Raw genomic sequence first — 19,180 nt, forward strand, 5'->3', positions numbered from 1 at the left:
TTCTGCGGTTAGTAAAGGTACTGAGGGACAAATGTATGACCAGGCAGCACCACCGCCAAGTCATATCAGTGCCACCACATGCAGGCCTCCCTCTCAAGCACCCACAGTAAGAATATAATAAACAGCACCTCCTTGGGTTGAAGGGGTTAATGTAGAGCCTAATCTTCAATTTACCGAACAGCATCTTACCTCTAATTAATCTGAGTGTAAAAAAAAAATAATATATCTAGTACTCTAATGAACAGCAGCGAAGGTAGAGTGGGTTATGTGAAGCGGGAGAGTGGAGGGCCAGTCTCACCAGGTCAGAAGGATTCCCACCATCTCTTCCTTAGCCATTTACCTTCCCAACTACGTTATTACTTTCATGTACGTTATTTACGTCTTTGAATATACTGTACTAAGGTTGTATAAATAACATACAAGAAAATACAGTACAAACTCCCAAATCCAAACATCCAATTTCCAAAAACCTTTTTTCAAAATTAATGCATATCTTTGGTAAACCTGTATGAGCAGATAATGAATTAATAATGTGTAGATGATGAATTACTAATGCATGGTACTTCATTGTTTACTTTTTACTATTCCAGACAATATATTAAACAGTTTTCCTCTTAGATGTCAATATGGTCCCACTTTTCAAAATATTCCACTTCCCATAATGCCTCTGGAACCAAGAATTGTGGATTTGAGAGTTTCTACTATTCCAACATATTGGAAATATATAAGTAAACTGGTATGGATGATCTGCTAGGAAGGCTCTGAGACTGGTGAAGCTATGAATAAAAATGGAGGGAGGTGGCTTGGGGGGGAGGGGGGCAAGGGAGGTGGCTTGGGCGGGGGGCAAGTGAGGTGGCTTGGGGGACCGAGGGAGGGAGGAGAAGGGGCTGGTAACGACTGAAGAGGGAGGGTGTCGAGTGCCATGAAGTGTCCAGTAGCTTGGGGTGCAGAGGGGTGAAGGAGGGCTGAGAGGAAGGAGCAAAAGAGACAAACCTTCAGCAAGAGTTAACTCCTTCAATACCATACTGACTCTTCATTAGTGCCAGGTGACTGTCTAAAACAACCACTCATAACCACTTCAGTGTAATGACGTCTTTAATAATTTTTCTTCTTCTGCTACACGATTGTATTATGATTAGCAGAGACCGTTTATGTTCCAGTGGTTATAAAAATTCTCCTTAAACAATTCAATATGGCAAATGCATTTAAATTTCATTCTTGCAACTGACAGAGACATTATAGTGTGAAGGGGTTAAGCTAGTGAGGAGCATGATGGGAGGGAGGGATGGAGGGAGGGAGGGGGGGAAGAGTCAAAATCAAGGTTTGCAACAGGGAGGGAGGGAGGCAGGGAGGGTGGAAATGAGGGCTTGCAACAGGAATGTTGGAAGTGAGGGAAGGGAGGGTGAAAATCAAGGCTTGCAACAGGGAGGCAGGGAGGGAAAGTTTGCAACTGGGTGGAGGGATAGTGAAAATCACAGCTTGTAACAGGGAATGGAGGGAGGGAGGGTTAAGATCAAGGCTTGCAATGGGGAGGAAGGGAGGGAGGATAAAAAATGAAGCTCACAACAGGGAGGGCGGGAGGAAGGGAGACTGAAAATCAAGCCTTGCGTCAGGACAGGGAGGGATGGAGGGAGGGATGGAGGGAGGGAGGGTCAAAATCAAAGCTGGCTACAGGGAGGGAGGGAAGGTTTGTATCAAGAGGGAGGGAGGGTCAAAAATCAAAGCTTGCAACAGTTAGGCAAGGTAAAATTAAAAAAAAAATGCTAAAAGAGTGGCCTTGGGTGGATATTAACCTTGGATGGTCTGTAGATGTCTGGGGGTTGGGTTGGCTGACTGTTAGCATATACCTGAAAAAACGGCACATTTGCAACGTTGAGAATTGCCCTCACGCTAAATGGGTGGGGTTAAGAGTAAAACAATGTCCCGATCCTTAGTACATGCCCAGTAGATTTTACCCTTTGAATTTAAATGTAAATAACCTGTAGCCCTTTTAAATTTAAATGTCAATACCCTTTAACCTTGACTTAAATGTCAATAACTTATAATCTTTTGAATTTACATGTCAATAACCTGTAATACTTTGAATTTAAATGTCAATAACCTTCAACTCCTTGAATTTAAATGTCAATAACCTTTATTCCTTTGGCTTTATATGTCAATAACCTGTAACCTTTTGAATTTAAATACCAATAACCTTTACTCCTTTGAATTTAAATGTCAATACCCTTTAACTCTGGATTTAAATGCCAATAACCTGTACTCCATTAAATTTAAATGCCAATAACCTTTACTTCTACAAAACTGGGTGAAATCTGCTTTAAATCACTCTTGCTACTACTTGACCATTTTATTCAATTTAGAAAAGGACTCCCAAACTGGTGCTTTATTTTTTTTTATTATTATTTTTTTTTAAGCTGTACCTAACCCCTCCAGTTCCAAAAGTCTATCCTAAAATGAATAAAAAGAATTAACAGACAGCAAGAATGTAAAATTTAAAAAGATTTCTCCAGGTTCAATGAGTTAAGAAAATTAAAAGGAATAATCTTTTTAGACAAACTATCCCTCATATTAAAACAAGTTCAGCTAAATCATTTCTAACCTCTAGTAAAGGGTATCTCTTTTATTTTTATCAATTATCTATTTTTTCCATCAATTACCTCACATTTTTATTAATTATCCCACTTTTTTTCTTCAATTATCTAACTTTATCAATCTTGAGAGCAATTTCTTCTTGGTATAATAAACCAAATTTCTATATGAAGACTGGGGGCATCCTCACCACCTCCCTGCCTTTGTAACTGCTCAACAAACACAATTTTTATCAGTTAATAGTTTTGCTGCTTGATAATTCTGTAAAACAATTAACAGCCAAACTCATACTACCCTTCTTCGAGATGTGCAAGCCTTGAGCTAAATTTCACAGCCCAGAATATTTTAGAATGTGACCGACTTACTCTCCTGCTTATAATTACAGTACAAACTTCCCGATCCAAATGTCTGATTTCCAAAAACTTCCATCCATCCACCCATCATCCAATCCAATGTTGCCCCATATGGAGCGTAGGAACCCAGGACTAGGCAAGTTGGTCCTGACATTTAAGATGAGTGTCTAAGTTTCATGCTGTAGAGGGTGTTGATATCACATCCTCACACAATCAATGCATGTCTGAAGACAGTTCTTTAACAGCCATATGTTGAAGTACATGAAAGACTATTACTGCAAAATACTTCACTTTATATACTGTTAATGTGCTCTTGGGTACTTATTACATTATTTTATCATATTTAACAATACCATTCCACTTTCCAAAACATTCTATTTTCCATACGGCCTTTTGAACCCAACACTTCAGATTTGAGAGTTTGTACTGTATTATTGAAGAGACCCATCTTGTATGCTTTGGACTAAGGCAGCCTTGACTCGTGCATCTCAAAGACGGAAAATATGTGACTGGTTATTACTGCTTTACCGTCTATATCTTAGTTCTGAAATGGCATGGGGGCCGGGAAACTGAAAAGGAAGCCACTTCTACCATCTCACTCCATAAACTACTCCAATACAGGACTAAATTAATCAGCAAGCTACAATTTACTACCATGCCTCATCATCAAACAGGAGTTGTATGGCAATGAGAATCACTGTGAATGATGAATCTCTAAATGCTAAGAGCTAGTTCACTGTTCATCAACCACTAGATGTTTCACTTTGTATCAACCACCACACTATTCTATCTGTATCAACTACTTGCTCATTTTTAAGGGGCTTCAGTATCTCTTATCACACACATGAGCATTAAGTGGTACATTATAAAGGAATCCTCGTCCCCAGTTATGTGTTTAAGGCGTCATGGACATTTATTGTTTTGCATCAACTTTCTAGTGACAATTTGGCTGTCTACTTCTCTATACCTTCCCTACATCCTTTAATAATTAGCTCCCTTTATGTCTTTCAATTTTTTCAACTAGTTAATAACCATATACAAGTCCCTTCCTAACAGAATTTTCAGGTTTTATAGTGACTTTTTCCAAATATTACATAAATCCCTTCCTAACAGAATTTGTCAGCCTTCAAATGACTTGTTTCAGTTCACCCCAACCCCATTTTCTCGTACTTTAGTGACGAGCCCAGTCTGATGTTTCCGCTGCAACACCAAACAGGGAGAGCATATATAAAAAAAGAGGGTGAGTGATGGTGCAGTAATAAATACAAGAAAAACAAAAACTACAGTGTGGATACAAATTCCATGGGTGAAGAGCCTCTGTGGGAATCTTTCAAAAGGGGAAAAAGTTACCATGACATATATACATACAAGGGAACTCACTCATTCTATGGAAATTTTTTTTTTTAACTTCAAACTACTGTCATGTCCTCATCTACTCCTCTGATGCCAAAACTGAAATATCAGCAAATTCCTTGAACTGATGAAATGCACAAGAAATATTAGGAAGTGCGTTGAAGTTACAAAATATTACAAACTTAGCTCTTCATCCACTTTGACAGCAAGATACCAAAACACACACACCACGTGAAGGTTCCCAGCCACAGGCACAAAAATTTCAAGACTAATTTCCTTCATATATAGGATTCTCTTTCTTTCTTTGTCCCCAGCCCCCTCCAACAATGATGGACCATGAGAAGAGGGTGCACTGCTTAGAGCTCACTCTTTTTTTGCACAAGTCAAATTCCCAACGTCCATATCTACATTATTCGTTTCATCATTATTCATATCTGGGAAGAGAATTAATTATCACCTCTTTGCCAATACCACATGGGTAATATAAACAAGATGTCTGACCCTCTTGTGTGAGTGTTCAAATATCATATGGTATTGTTCTTCATATCTGAGACACATGCTTAGTGTTAATTTATTTTGATTTGGTAGGCTAGGAAAATTTTGAAGGCTACAGTATCATTTACAGGGGGGGGGATTAATACTGCATTATTTGTGTTTTCCACTTGTTGGTACAGGCTTTGACTTTATTAGTAGATATTAAGAAGTTTACTGAATATTTGTATTAAAAAAAAATCCAATCAGAAGGAAATACTCTCAAGATTTTTCCTGCATCCTGGGCCGTCCAGACACTTAACAGAATGCGGGTCATTCCTGAAGGAGTCGTGAGTGCATTTATTTATTTATTTATCAATCAGACGTCTCAGCTCCGGCTTATGTCTACTGTGGTGCTTCTTCAATACATCTACAGATCTCTCAGTGTTGGAGGCTGACATGCAAGTGAGTCGTGATTCGTGAATGAGTGAATTCCGTACACAGAAAAAATGAAAGTTGCAAAAAACTGGGGAGGGGGGGAAAGTTTGTTGGATTCCATGACTGGTTTTCAGATGTCATAGAAAACCACCCATTCACATATAACTTTTCAGGATCACCTATACAGCAATGGAACACTGGAAGCCTAACACATGGAGAGTAATTTATGAAGGAGGGGAACCTGAAATCCATCTGGCACCTTTTCTCAGCTTATTGTTGATCACCTATATACCAAAACACTTCTAAGAAATTGCTAGAATGCAGAAACTACTCTTCTTTTCTTATAATTAAAACCCTGACATAAGGCTGCCACATAACCAACTGTGTATCAAGGAGAGACAACCAAAAACCAACTTCACCAAACAAAAATACACCACATTCTGCAATCACTCAAATAATGTGTACAAATCTAATCCAAAATATATATGAGCTACAAAATACTGAACATTAATGGTGTACTGAATAATGATCTGAAAAATAATGAACTTTAGTGGTGTACTGAATAATGAGCTGAAAAATAACGGGCTTTATTGGTGGGCTGTCTACTGATGGAGGATCAAATTTCAATCACCCTCAGAATGGCCTACCAGTCTCCTGTGTCTTGGCATTCTGATGATATAAATGTTTACCTCTATTTTAGAAGATTTAGATGTTATGAGAAGCATTAAAAGCCTGTCCTGTATTACCCCTTGTGAGGTGTAGGGCCCTGAGGCCTGAAAGACATAATTCAAACCCTTTTTAAAAATGTTCATATGAATACAAACTGGAATTCACACCGAAAAACAAAGAAAATTCAGTAATAAAATCTGTGTATTGCTATAAATGATGACACACCTATACATAACCCTATCCTACATTTAAATAAAAATTGAAAGGCCAACGGGTAAAAAAAAAAAAAAAAAAAAAAAAAAAAAAAATGGCAGCTAATTTTTCATATTATACCAAACCCAAAGGCAAAAAAAACCTCGATATTTACAAGCCTTTATACAAGCAATTGAACCTGTATTTACACACACACACCACCATCCCTGGGCCCAAAACATTAATAGCCAGCCAAACGCGACACCCGTATTAGAAGCATATACTCCCAGCGCTGTGGTCAAACTCGGCACTGAATTGGTTAGCTGTTTCAAATGATCCTCTCTGATGTTATGACAATAATATCCCACAAAATATGATCTGTGTATGAAAGGCCTGTCTAGTTTATAAGATTATACAACCCTACTTGTCAGAAAATATAATAATACAGTAATAATAATAATAATAATAATAATAATAATAATAGTATATATATTTCTACAGCTTCTGAAATTTACTGCCTGTGATTATGGAATACCTTTTGAAATATACCTAGCTTAACGATTTCAAAACTTCTTTTTCTGTAAGATTATCTGCATTACATGTATTTATTCTTCCATCAAAATATCTCCGTTAACTTTCTGACTGATATTTCTACTACAGTTATAAAAAAAAAAAAAAAAAAAAAAAAAAAAAAAAAAAAGGGGGGGGGGGGAAATTACTAGACCAGTTGTTACGAACTAAATTTATGCCTTTCCCTGCACAGACCTCCACTACCTTTGCATACTCTAGCTATCCAGGAACGAGCTATATCCTTGTTTATAATTTACACTACAACTACCTGTCACACCTAGCTCTCCCTGTACCATTTTTACTCCACCTTGGCCTAAAACTGCCATCTATCCTTCTTGATTGTTGCATTATGACAATAAATTAACACTAGAATATGATGACAGTCACACAGAAGTGCTGTGGAAAGTATTTACAACTATGGTAGTCTATTTCTGCCGCAGATCCCATGGGGAAAAAATAAGTTGCAAAAGGACGAAAATCTGGGCCAAGTCAGAGTAAAAGCAGCACAGATAGTTCCTTCACTTTCCCTGACACTTTCCACCCAGCTCTGTATGTATATTGCGTATCTCTATTGTGTAATCATTACCTACTATAGAAATTGTTTACCTTTGTGCGAGTGCCTACTCCTGTAAATCTAATCTAACCATGGCCACTTCTCAATGACTAGGACTAGCTTTACTAACTGAAGAAACTGTAAACAGATATTTTCCTTTAAAGTTATGTCTTCTCTACCTTCCAGTACCATGAACTATAAAGTAACTTATATCCCTCTTAACAAATTGATAAATATGACAAAATTTCAACTGGTTTTTGAGTACTAGTGATACAGGTCATGTCTTCCTTGTAAAATACCAGCAATGCCTCTCCTAATACTAGACTTCCTTGCCCTTGTAAAATTCCAATACTGTTACTATAGTCTTCCAGTACTATGAAGCACCCACTGTCTATGACCTCCAGTCTTTTAAACTCAGTGTGTCCAGCCATCTCGAAATGAACAGACCTTGAATTTGGCTCTCTGCTATCTTTTTTTTCTTTCTTGGAGGGAACATTAAATAATAATAATAATAATAATAATAATAATAATAATAATAATAATAATAAAAACTATTGAATCTACTGTGGTCCCTGTGAAACACCATCAACTCCTACCACCCTAGTACAGATATTGTTTAAAAAAAAAATGGAGTGTAACTACTGACTTAGTTCTCGTATCTCTTCCACATGAACTACAACCAACCTAGTACTGGCAACAAGATGGGATGCGGCAAACCATTGACCTATACTATATAACATCATGAACTACTAGCACACTAGTATTGGTAATAACAGGGAGGTGTGACTAGTGACCGAAATTGTCTATAAACCTTGTAAGATACCATCAGTTACATTCTCCTAGTACTGATATGTAACGCTTATGAAATACCATTAACTACCATGAAACGCCATCAGTTACACACACCCTAGTACTGGTATTAACATGTGGGTGTAACTATTGATACTGAATTCCTACACCCACTCCACATCAACTAAAATCAACCTAGTATTGGTAGAAAGATGGAGTGTTGCTAAGTAGGACCCTAAATAATAAACAGACCATCATTTAACACCACACTGGTACTGGTTAAATGGCTGTAACTGGTGAATCTGAGTTCCTATACCTTTCCCACATCAACCACAGCCACCCCAGTACTGGTATAAATGCAGTGGTGTAACTAGTGATCTAAACAGTATGCCATTCTGTAGCACCCCCTAGTACTGTAATACAACATGTGGGTGTAAGTACTGGCTGGCATGATGTGTTGCCTTGGCCTACCGTCTGCGTGCTGGGGCTGCGGGGCCAGCCGGGGGAGTTGACAGTCTCAAACTCATCCTGCTGCGAGTTCATGGATGCGGCTCCAGGCGAGGGGGCAGAGTTGCTGGGTGTTGGGGGGTGTGAAGGGGGGTGCTGGCCTCCCCCTCCGCCGCCCGGTCCCCCGCCCCCCATGGGCCCACTGAGAGGGCCCCCTGGTGCCCCACCCATGCCACCATCCTTGTGAGGCTTCGGGGTGACTGAGCGATCCTCCCCTGAGGCTGTGGAAATACATGGCGTCAGATAAAGCTTGAAAGGATGGTCTCAGAACACAAATAAACAAACATATTCAGAGCCATTTTCTCATCAACACCTTCAATACTATCTATCTATCTATCTATTGCCAGATGCCATAATCCCGTACGGGGTGGCCATTTGACTCTGAGTTACTTGTTTTACAGGGAGGGGCACCAACCCTCCACAAACCCACTTGACACATAGGGAGCACGTATGGTTTGGTTATATGGTTACCACCCAGCGCTGTAAATGGTTTCTCGGGTTACAGGAAACCATTTGCCTTGTCACTCAATGTAAAGCCACCTGTAACGGAAAGAAAAGCAATAAGTAGTGACAGGACAGATGGGAGAAATAGGAAGAGAGGAGGGCAGGCACAGAAAAAGAATGATAAAGGCTACGGAAGAAGTAGGCAGCACTACATCAAGTGAGTGGATGATGGTCGCCATCACCAATGGATCAACATAAAAAAATTCTTAACAAAAAATATTCACCACCTAATTCAAGGATTAATTGGATTCTATCTATCTATCTATTGCCAGACACCAGACACCTCAATCCCGTTTGGGGTGGCCACAAACAAATCTCCTCCACGTCGTCCTGTCCCCCGCCATTTCACTGCCCTGCTCCCAACTCACATCCCCCTCTCTCATATACCTTTCCACCCCATCCCTCCATCTCATCCTCGGCCTCCCTCTCCCTCTTCCCCCCTCCACCTCACTCACATACACTCTCGTCGTCAGTCTTTCACCCTCCATCATCTCCACATGACCAAACCACCTCCGTGTGTTCCTCATAACACTTCCTATCACATCCACATCCACATCCACACCACAACAATCCTTTATATCCTCATTCGTCAGCCTGTCTCTCCATGTGACTCCACAGGCTCCTCTTAAATAACTCATTTCCACTGCTCTCACTCTTGACTTGTGTCCTTCCAACAAAGTCCAAGCTTCACTTCCATACGTTAGAGTTGGTATCACAATACTGTCATGTAGTAACTTTTTCACTTCCATGCTCACTTCCCTGTTTCTTAACACTGCTTTCAAAGAACCAGCAACCTTTCTTCCCTGCTGTACCCTTTCAAGCACTTCACCCTCCAAACCTCCATCCTTATTCATCACACTACCCAAGTACTTAAACATACTCACATTTTCCAATTCTTCACCATCCAACCTCGCTGTACATTCACTGACTTCACCTCTCTCAAAGACCATCACTTTACTCTTCCCTAGATTCACCTTTAAATTCTGTTTCTTACACACTCTCCCAAACTCATCCACCAAGCCTTGCAGCTCCCCTTCGTCTTCACTCAACAACACAGTATCATCTGCAAACAACAGTACAGGGAGTTTCCAAACACTATCCTCTCTCACCAGGGCCACTCTAACATCCACTACCCTACCTTGTACCTCTTTTATTACCCCGTCAATGAACAGATTGAACAACCATGGAGACATGACACATCCCTGTTTCAACCCAACCTCCAAAGAGAAAAATTCACTTAGTTCACCATCCACACACACTGCAGCCTTAGCACCATCATACATACTCTTCACAGCATTCAACAACTTTCCATCTACTCCATATATTCTGAATACTCTCCACAATCCTTGTCTATCCACCCTGTCATATGCTTTCTCCAAATCCATGAAAGCTGCATACACCTTCTTTCCCTTCTCTAGAAACTTTTCCACTAAAGATCTAAGAATGAATATCTGATCAACATACCCTCTTCCGTTCCTAAAGCCTCCCTGTTCTTCTCCAACTAATTCCTCTGTTCTTTCTCTAACTCTGTCAATAAGTATCCTACCATACACTTTTCCTATTATACTAAGACAAATGCCCCTATGATTACCACACACTTCTTTTTCCCCTTTTCCTTTGTACAATGGAATAATTATACCTGACTTCCAATCCTCTGGGACTCTACCTTCCTCCCAGGCCAATCTGCACATCTTTCACAACCATTCTACTACTATCTCTCCCCCATGCTTCAGCATTTCACCACACAATCCATCAATTCCTGGGGCTTTCCCCAGTTTAACTTTCTTCATTGCTTCCAGAACTTCTATCCTACTGATTTCTTCCTGTCTTCTCACCTCCCTCCTTCTCCCAGCCATTCCCCAGCCACTTATACTCGCATTACTTCCATCCTGTATGTTCAACAATTCCTTAAAGTGTTCTCTCCATCTGCTCACTTTTTCTCCCTTCTCCACTAGTAATCTACCATTTTTATCTTTCACTCCCCTGCTAACTTCACTTCCACCCTGTCTTACTCTCTTCACCTCTTTCCAGAACATTTTCTTACAGTCCCTCCACTTTACACTCAAATTCCTTCCTAATTCCTCATCCACTCTCTTCTTACTCTCTCTTACTAATCTTTTCAATTGGATTGTTAACAAAAAAACGGCCATAAAAACCTTTCTATTCTAAATGATGAAAGTGATAAGTGTTTAAAAAAGAATTCAGCCAATCCCAGGGGCTTCAAGAAGTCTTAAACGTTAAAGTAAGTGGAATATGAAATGAAGTATTGTTTAAAGGACACTGATATCTTTAAGTATTGCATTTCAACATAATTTTTACCACTGCAATCAAGTTAAAAAAGTTTATGGAATGCTTTACAAATATTAATTAACACTTAATACAGTATGGTAATTAGTGGTTAGTGGTAGGTGGTGGCGATCATCATCCACTCACTGGATGTAGTGCTGCCTATTCCTTCCTTAGCCTTTATCATTCATTTTCTGTGCCTGCCCTCCCCTCTTTCTCTTTCTTCCATCTTTCCTGTCAGTTCTTATTGCTCTTCTTTCCTTTACAGGTGGCTTTACATTCAGTGACAAGCCAAATGGTTTCCTGTAAGCCAAGAAACCATTTACAATGCTAGGTGGTAACCATATAACCAAACCATATGTGCTCCCCCTGTGTCAACAAGTGGGTTGGTGGAGGGTTAGTGCCCCTCCCTGTAAAACAAATAACTCAAAATCAAATGGCCACCCCTTAAGGGATTATGGCATCTGGCAACAGACAGATAGATAGACAGATAGCATGGTAATTTAAAGATACCTTAAAATAATGTTTGTAAAGCTACACTGCAAAATCATCATCATCAACTAATCCTTTTTGCCCCACAAGGAGCATAGGAGCCCGGGGCTAGGCAAGTTGGTCCTGACATTTACAATGAGTGACCAGCCTCACTCATCCCTGAGTGGCATCACATGAGCAATAAACCCCAACCACCACTTGGATATAAACCTACACCAGCTCAATCTGACTGGAGCACCTTAATTACCCACTAACCCACCAGGTGCCATAATTTGTTTTTTGGTTACCACCCACCATAATAAATGGTCTCCTGGTGTACAGGAAACCATATGGCTTGTCACTGAGTGTAGAGTCACCCACACACAGAAGGAAGAGGAAAGAATAAAAGAAACAAAGACAGAAGAGGGAATGTAGAGTCACCCGCAAGCATAAGGAAGAGGAGAAAATGAAGGAAAAAAGACAGAAGAGGACAGATCAAAAGAAGGAAGGAAGAGAGAATGGGGCAGTCACCTGAGAGCAGCGCTACATCGAGTAAGAAAATAATCTTATCATTTAGTGGAGAAAACCTAAAGTACCAATCAGTAAAAAAGAATGTGTATTATTAGCTGCAAACTCTTACAGGCCAACTAGAAAGTGTTTTCAAAATTGTAGCTCTTAAGTGTTAATGAACTGTACCTCCACGGCATCAAAAAACTGGAAGTACAGTTCATTTCATTTAGTTTATAATGCCTTGGTCACCTAATAGTGGATCTCCATGCTGCTTGATCTCTAGCAGCCTTCCTATTCAGTCCCTTATCCCTGAGGCCACACTCTTTGCCTTCATCCCAGGTCTTTCTTGGTCTGCCACTTGCAACTCTATCCCCAACGTTCACACTTCTCATTTTCTGTACCCAACTGCCATCCCCCATCCTACCTGCCCAAACCATCTCAGTCTACCTCTCCTCATCACAACACAAATACACTCCAGTCCCATCCTACCACTTAACTTCTCCATCATAAACCTAGCCCCCCCACGCCTTGCATTCAAGGACGCACTGCACATTCACCTAATACCTAATGACTGTCATTTCTATAAGTCTGAGCCTGCAAATATTCTTTTTTTACTGTGCAGGTCTCGCTACCATACAGCATTACACCCCTAACACATGCTGCATACAAAGATCTCTTAGCATGGAAGAAGAGCCCTCTCAATGTCAGGGAGAGGCAACAGCTCCCTGAACTTCCTCCAACCACTCCTCACCCTAGCCACAGAGCTAGCTCCAGCCTCACCTCCAGCACATAACACGTCTCCCAACTAAGAAAACTCTTCCACACACTCTAGCCTCACCAGCAAGTTCAATCCTTTCATCATCATCATCATCTAGACCCCCTTTCCCACCCTAGGGCAGGGTGAGGAGTTGCAACGTCCAGACAGCCTAAGTTTGGCCAATTCAATGGGCCATGCTCCACATGCTCTCCCCGACACACCACACACATGAAATCAGCATTATCTCACTGTCTACCTCTAATACCACTACATCTCTTATGCATCCTCTTATCACAAATACTGCACAAGGTGGAGTTACTTCCAACACCCTCGCGACAAATCACAAATGGCCACTCTCCCTCTGCTTTGACAGGACTGCCACCAACCCTACATACCATCACCTTTGTTTTATCTGCATTTACTCTTAAATTCTTGTGCCTCATACCATCTCTCCACTTCCTAAATCCTTTCTCCACCATAAATAAAACAAAAAACTATGCTCTCAGGCCAAAGAGGTCAGATTAGCTTTTACAAAATTTAAGATGACAATACAGCAAATTTATCTAAGCTGACAACATCACTATTTTTTCAACGGTTATCTAAGCTTATGATGGAGAGTAAATAGTTGGCTAAAACTTCAAACTTAACTAATACTACAACTTCTTTATGACTGGCCCTTTATTTAAAAAAAAAAAAAAAAAAAAAAAAAAAAAAAAATCATCATCATCATCATTATCATCCGGACCTCCTTTCCCACCCAAGGGCAGGGTGAGGAATAACAATGTCCAGACAGCACAAACTTGCCCAATCCAAATAGGCCACACTTCCATTCACCCATCATTCAAGCCCCTGGAATCCTGGCTCCACCAGATAGGCCACACTTCCATTCACTCATCATTCAAGCCCCCGGAATCCTGGCTCCACCAAAAACATTCACCACATTCTGCAGCTTCACACAGCGTATCTGATTGGGTAAATCCGGATGCTGCCATGCTCACAAGGGGTGCCAAAATCCCTGACCACACACTTCTCAAAATATTCATCCAGCCAGCTCGATCTCTTGTCAGTTCCCTAGCCTCACCGACTTCCAAACCTCTCTTCTTCACACACTCATCCACCATATCTTTCCACCTTCTCCTTGGCCTACCTCACCTCCTCCCGCCTTCAAATTCGCTCAGGTATACCTTTTTTTACCACTCTATTGTTATCCATTCTTTCCACATGACCATACCATCTCAGGACACTCTCTTCGATTCTGGTGTCCACCGACTTCCTCACTCCACACCTTTCACGAATCACATTATTTCGGATCCTATCCACCCTCTGTACTCCACATACATTCCTCAGCAGTCCCATCTCCACTGCTCTCACTCTTGACTTTTCATTTTCATGCCACACCATAGTATCACACCCATATATTAGAGTTGGCACTAACACTCCCTCATGTAAGCCTCATGCAGCTGCAACACTCAAGCCTCTGTTTCTTATCAAGGCCTTCATTGCACCAGCCACTTTTCTTCCTTGTGTCACTCTACTTTCAACTACTTTTGCACATTTTCCTCTCTTTTCTATCACTGTACCCAAGTATTTGAACTCTCTCACCAATTCCAGTTTCTCTCCATTCACTGTGACATCACATTGGGAGTCACCTTCTCTCTCAATAACCATCACTTTACTCTTCTCTACATTTACTCTCAAGGCACAACGCTCACAGTCATCAGCAAAACTCTGCACTAGCCTAACAAGTTCTTGTCCGGTACTTGCAAGCAGTATTGCATCATCAGCATACAACAAATTTGAGATATTCCATCTATCACCATTCATTACAAGTGCCATCCCTCTCTCCATATCTCATGTTTTTACTTTTCTCATCACCCCATCCATATATATATTGAACAACCAAGGGGACATCACACAACCTTGTCGCACGCCCACACCGACCGTGAACACTCACTTAGATGCCCATTAACCCTTACACATGCTTCATTACCATCATAAAAACTCTTGACAGCACCTACCAGCTTACCAACTACACCATACATGCACAAAACTTTCCAAAATCCCTCTCTTTAAATAAATAAAAGGCATGAGACATCATAAACCTTGGGATAACATGTAAAAGTTAGCCCGTGAATGCAAACGTTATGTGAATCTGCAATGTCTGACACATGTGGTAGTGTATGAAAGTGAACAGGAATGTGGTAAAATGTAGTAAGGGGTGTAGCGAAGCACAGCTGGGGTGTGGGAGAGTGCAGACTTGATGTGCGGGAGTGCAGAGTAGGTGTGGGGGAGTGTACGGTAGGCGTGGGGGAGTGTACGGTAGGCGTGGGGGAGTGCAGGGTAGGTGTGGGGGAGTGCAGGGTAGGTGTGGGGGAGTGCAGGGTAGGTGTGGGGGAGTGCAGGGTAGGTGTGGGGGAGTGCAGGGTAGGTGTAGGGGAGTGCAGGGTAGGTGTAGGGGAGTGCAGGGTAGGTGTAGGGGAGTGCAGGGTAGGTGTAGGGGAGTGTTGGAAAAGTGTTGGGATTTTAAGACTGTAGGGAGGGTTGGGGGAAGAAGTGTACAGTAGATCCATGGATGTGTAGACTGTAGGGTAAGTGTGAGAGTGTAGGGTAGGTGTGGGGGAAGTGTCAGGCAGGGGTAGGGCAGGAATGGTTGAGTGTAGGTGTAGGGCAGGCGTGGGGGAGTGTGGAATAGTGTGGCAGAGTACAGGGGTGTAGGTGTGTGCTCACCAGCGGAGGTGTTTGAGACGGTGGACTGCTGCGATGCCTCGTCGACCAACGGTGTGCCATCAGGTCCTATGGAGGGCGGGTTAGGGGTGCTGTTAACCCCGCCGTGCTCCCCACCACCCTCCATGGGGGCACTGGAGGGGGTCAGGGGCTGGGGTGTGGATGTGGGTGGTGGCATGTTATTCTGGGGACTCTCCCGACTGCTGTTGGGCATCCCGGGCATCCCCGGCATTCCCGGACCGTTGGGGTACATTTGTGGCCCCATATATCCCAGGGGCTTGTGGATGTGCTTAATGTAATGTGAGGTGTGTGGGGGCGTGTGCGGCCGGGGACCCCCGACACTGGCCGCCCCAGACTGCCCCACCTGGCTGCCTATCTGGACCGGGCTGCCCTTGCCCCCCGGCATCCCCGAGCCACCCGGCATCATGGAGCTGGTCATGCTGGGCCCCGGCGGGCCCTGGTTGAGGGGCTGCGTCCCCCATCCCTGCGTCCCAAAAGGAGGGTACCCGTATGGCTGGTTGGGAGGGACGTGGTTGTTGTGCGGGGGGCGTGGGGGGTACTGGTGGCCGGGAGGCATGGAGGTGGGAGGACCCTGGGAGCTGGGTGGGGCCCCTGGGGGGAAGTTCTGAGGATAGGGCTGCATCATGGGGCCTTGGGGTCTGACCGGGGGATACTGGTGGCTGGCCTGGTACCCAGTCTGGCTGTAAGATGGGCCGGGCGGCCCCGATGGGGGTATGTGTCCCATCTTGGCCGGGTAGGAGTGTGGTGGGGGCGGTGGTGCCGAAGCCATGTGTGAGGAGGCGGTGGGGGGGTAGCCGGGGGCATGCATGTTGCCGGGACGACTGTCACTCTGCCCGCTGCCAGGGTGTGGCGGCATCACCACACTACCAGGGCCTCCTGTAAAAACACAGCTGCATCAGTACCATCATCAATAGTCATCATCACCACCATCTGGACATGAAACAAAACACACTATTATCACTACTACTATCATTCGCTTCATCACTACCACCTTAACTTAATGTTTAACAAAGCACAATATTTTCAGTGTTAGCATCACTATTACCAAGCTGCCCAGACCTGAAACACAAAGCAACATCATCAGTACAGCAACCCCTTGGTTATCATACACTTGGCTGTGATGGCTTTTGTTATCACTGCTACAGGAAAATCTCCACTCCTGCTGTTATCACACTATTTTTGGGGGGGAAAAAAAAAAAAAAAAAAATCATTGTCGCACACCTGAGCTGGTTTCTGCCAACAATAATGGTGTAATATCCGTGGTTTTGGATGGCTTTGACGGATTCAAAGATGAGACCCTACTCAAGGAGTTAATCCCAGGTGGTGGAAACCACTAACTATCCACCCTCTAGCCTCAGAACCCCTTACCTAAAGCCCACCTCAGGTCTTTACATCGTACATGTCTCTTGCTTATTGTGCCCTCTTGATCATTTTCTCTTAACCAAACCGTGCCTATATGTGTTTCTGGTACTTACCACAACAGAATGTACAGTGAGTCTTCAATATAAGAAAGGGATAGGGACCAAAAAAAAATTTCGTAATCCGAAATTTCGTATATCGGAACGATTCTCCCCACTGAAATATACACAGAAATGGGGAGATGTAATCCAGAACCCCCTCAAACCTCCCACCTAAACTCTACCCCTCCTATTTCGAAGTAAGTAATACCTGTAGATGTAGAGAATGAGGTGGCCATTTTCTTGTGCATCTCCTTTTTCTTGGTCACAATCCTAACAGTGGAAGCTGCATGGCCCAATCTCCGAGACTCCCTGCCCCCCCTTGTGGCATCTTATAATATCCAATTTCCTCTCCAGAGTTGGAGTATGGTGCTGCTGCTTCTTTGCAGCAGGCTTCCCCGATGCTGGAGATGATGCAGGGCGCTTGGGAGGCATGTCTAAACAGTACAAAACGGTGCAGAGCTGCGAAAATATCCTCGCGTACAGCAAAGCAGCGAGGAGGGACGTGGACTCGGTTCCGGAACAATTCGCCATCAAAATATGGACGATTCCCTGTCAGGACAATTCGCACCCAAGATGATTCCCCATCATTCTATAAATATACTTAATATTAACTGATTAATATTATAATAACTAATTTCATGGGGAACTATCAAGGCCTATGTTCATTCAACAGCGTAGGCTTTGGATATTATTTATAATCTGCACTCGTAGTCAATAATTAACTTGCTTCTGCCTCGCTGTAGTTGACTTTGAATTATAATCTGGCGTCTCCTACAGCCGTCTTCAGTAATTTCTATTGTAATTTTTGGATGCAGTCGGTTAAGAGTGATTGATTAGCAGAGAATGTAGACGTAACATGAAGATTATTCGTATAATTTTAGAGTACTGTTTGTCGATTGTTCACTTGAGGTTTTTAGGCATTAATATAAATGCCAGTGTCCCATATGTTGCCTTATGTTAAACAATGAAGTGAAACATCGTAGGTCACCTGATTCATATTTCAATTTACAGTACAGTATTTATATTTTTTTCCGTTAATACCAACCATCTGATGCCATATTTTCCATTTATTATAAAAAGAATAAACCAACATCACCTTTATCACCCATATAAATCAAAAACTAATATACTTGCTAAATAAACTGATATATAAATAAATGATGGGGAATCGACCTGACGGTGAATTGTCCCGAAACCGTGGACTCAACTGAGAAGCGCACGAAAAACAGTTTACCAGAGAGGGGTTAGTTCGTTTCCTTGCCGCAAACAAGTGCCCTTTTTGTTTTTCATATTTCCTTTCGTATTGTTTTTCGTATCGTTGAGAAAGATACTTTTGTACTGTGGAATTTGTCCTATATTCATCGCTTTTGCAACATCGAAAATTCGTACTTCGGGTTTCCATTATCAAGGACTCACTGTATGTATTAATTGGGTCTAAATGGTTGTAAAGGGGAAAATTTGAGTTTACACATGGGGTGCCTCGTACCAACTGGGATAAATCCCATACATTCAGTTCTTTTGTTATCTCACAATTCTGTTCTCACATACTGTACTAGGGGCAGTGCCAATTATGCATGAGAACCAAGGATCACTGTACAGTACAGTACTATCATCATCCATTTATCATGATTTCATTATTCAATTTCCACCCACAGTGCTATATAAATGGGGTACACTGAACACGAACCAGAAATACAAGTACAAAAGCGTAAAAGTTAGAGGATTATCAACAAAATGGCCATTGAAAATATTAACCAGTTCACACTTCCCACTTTCCACATCCAACTGCCATCCTCCATCCTCTCCACTTACCCCAACCAACTCACTCCATCCCTCCACATCACAACACCAATACACTCTCATCCCAGCCTTCCTTTCAACTCTTCAATTGTAAATCTATTCCCCCCAAGGCCTAGCATCCAAGGATGCACTGCACATCCATCTAGTCATTGTCATTTCTGTA

At 42.2% G+C, this 19,180-nt stretch overlaps 1 protein-coding gene across 4 annotated transcripts in view; it reads right to left on the reverse strand.

The window, feature by feature from the left end:
• Positions 1-19,180, reverse strand: part of LOC145394656 (trithorax group protein osa-like) — a 181,879-nt gene that overhangs the window by 46,174 nt on the left and 116,525 nt on the right. For 3 of the 4 annotated variants that reach the window (XM_080268455.1, XM_080268440.1, XM_080268434.1), the window contains exons 3-5: positions 15,740-16,633; positions 8,449-8,705; positions 1,794-1,847 (exon numbers count right to left, since the gene is read on the reverse strand). In XM_080268455.1, coding sequence (XP_080124581.1) covers positions 1,794-1,847; positions 8,449-8,705; positions 15,740-16,633 — 1,205 coding nt within the window. The remainder of the gene's footprint in view (positions 1-1,793; positions 1,848-8,448; positions 8,706-15,739; positions 16,634-19,180) is intronic. The other variant, XM_080268447.1, reaches the window with a different exon arrangement.

The sequence above is a fragment of the Coenobita brevimanus genome, chromosome 4, assembly GCF_032717465.1.
Source record: "Coenobita brevimanus isolate Jiangsu-jjx chromosome 4, ASM3271746v2, whole genome shotgun sequence".
NCBI lineage: Eukaryota > Metazoa > Arthropoda > Malacostraca > Decapoda > Coenobitidae > Coenobita > Coenobita brevimanus.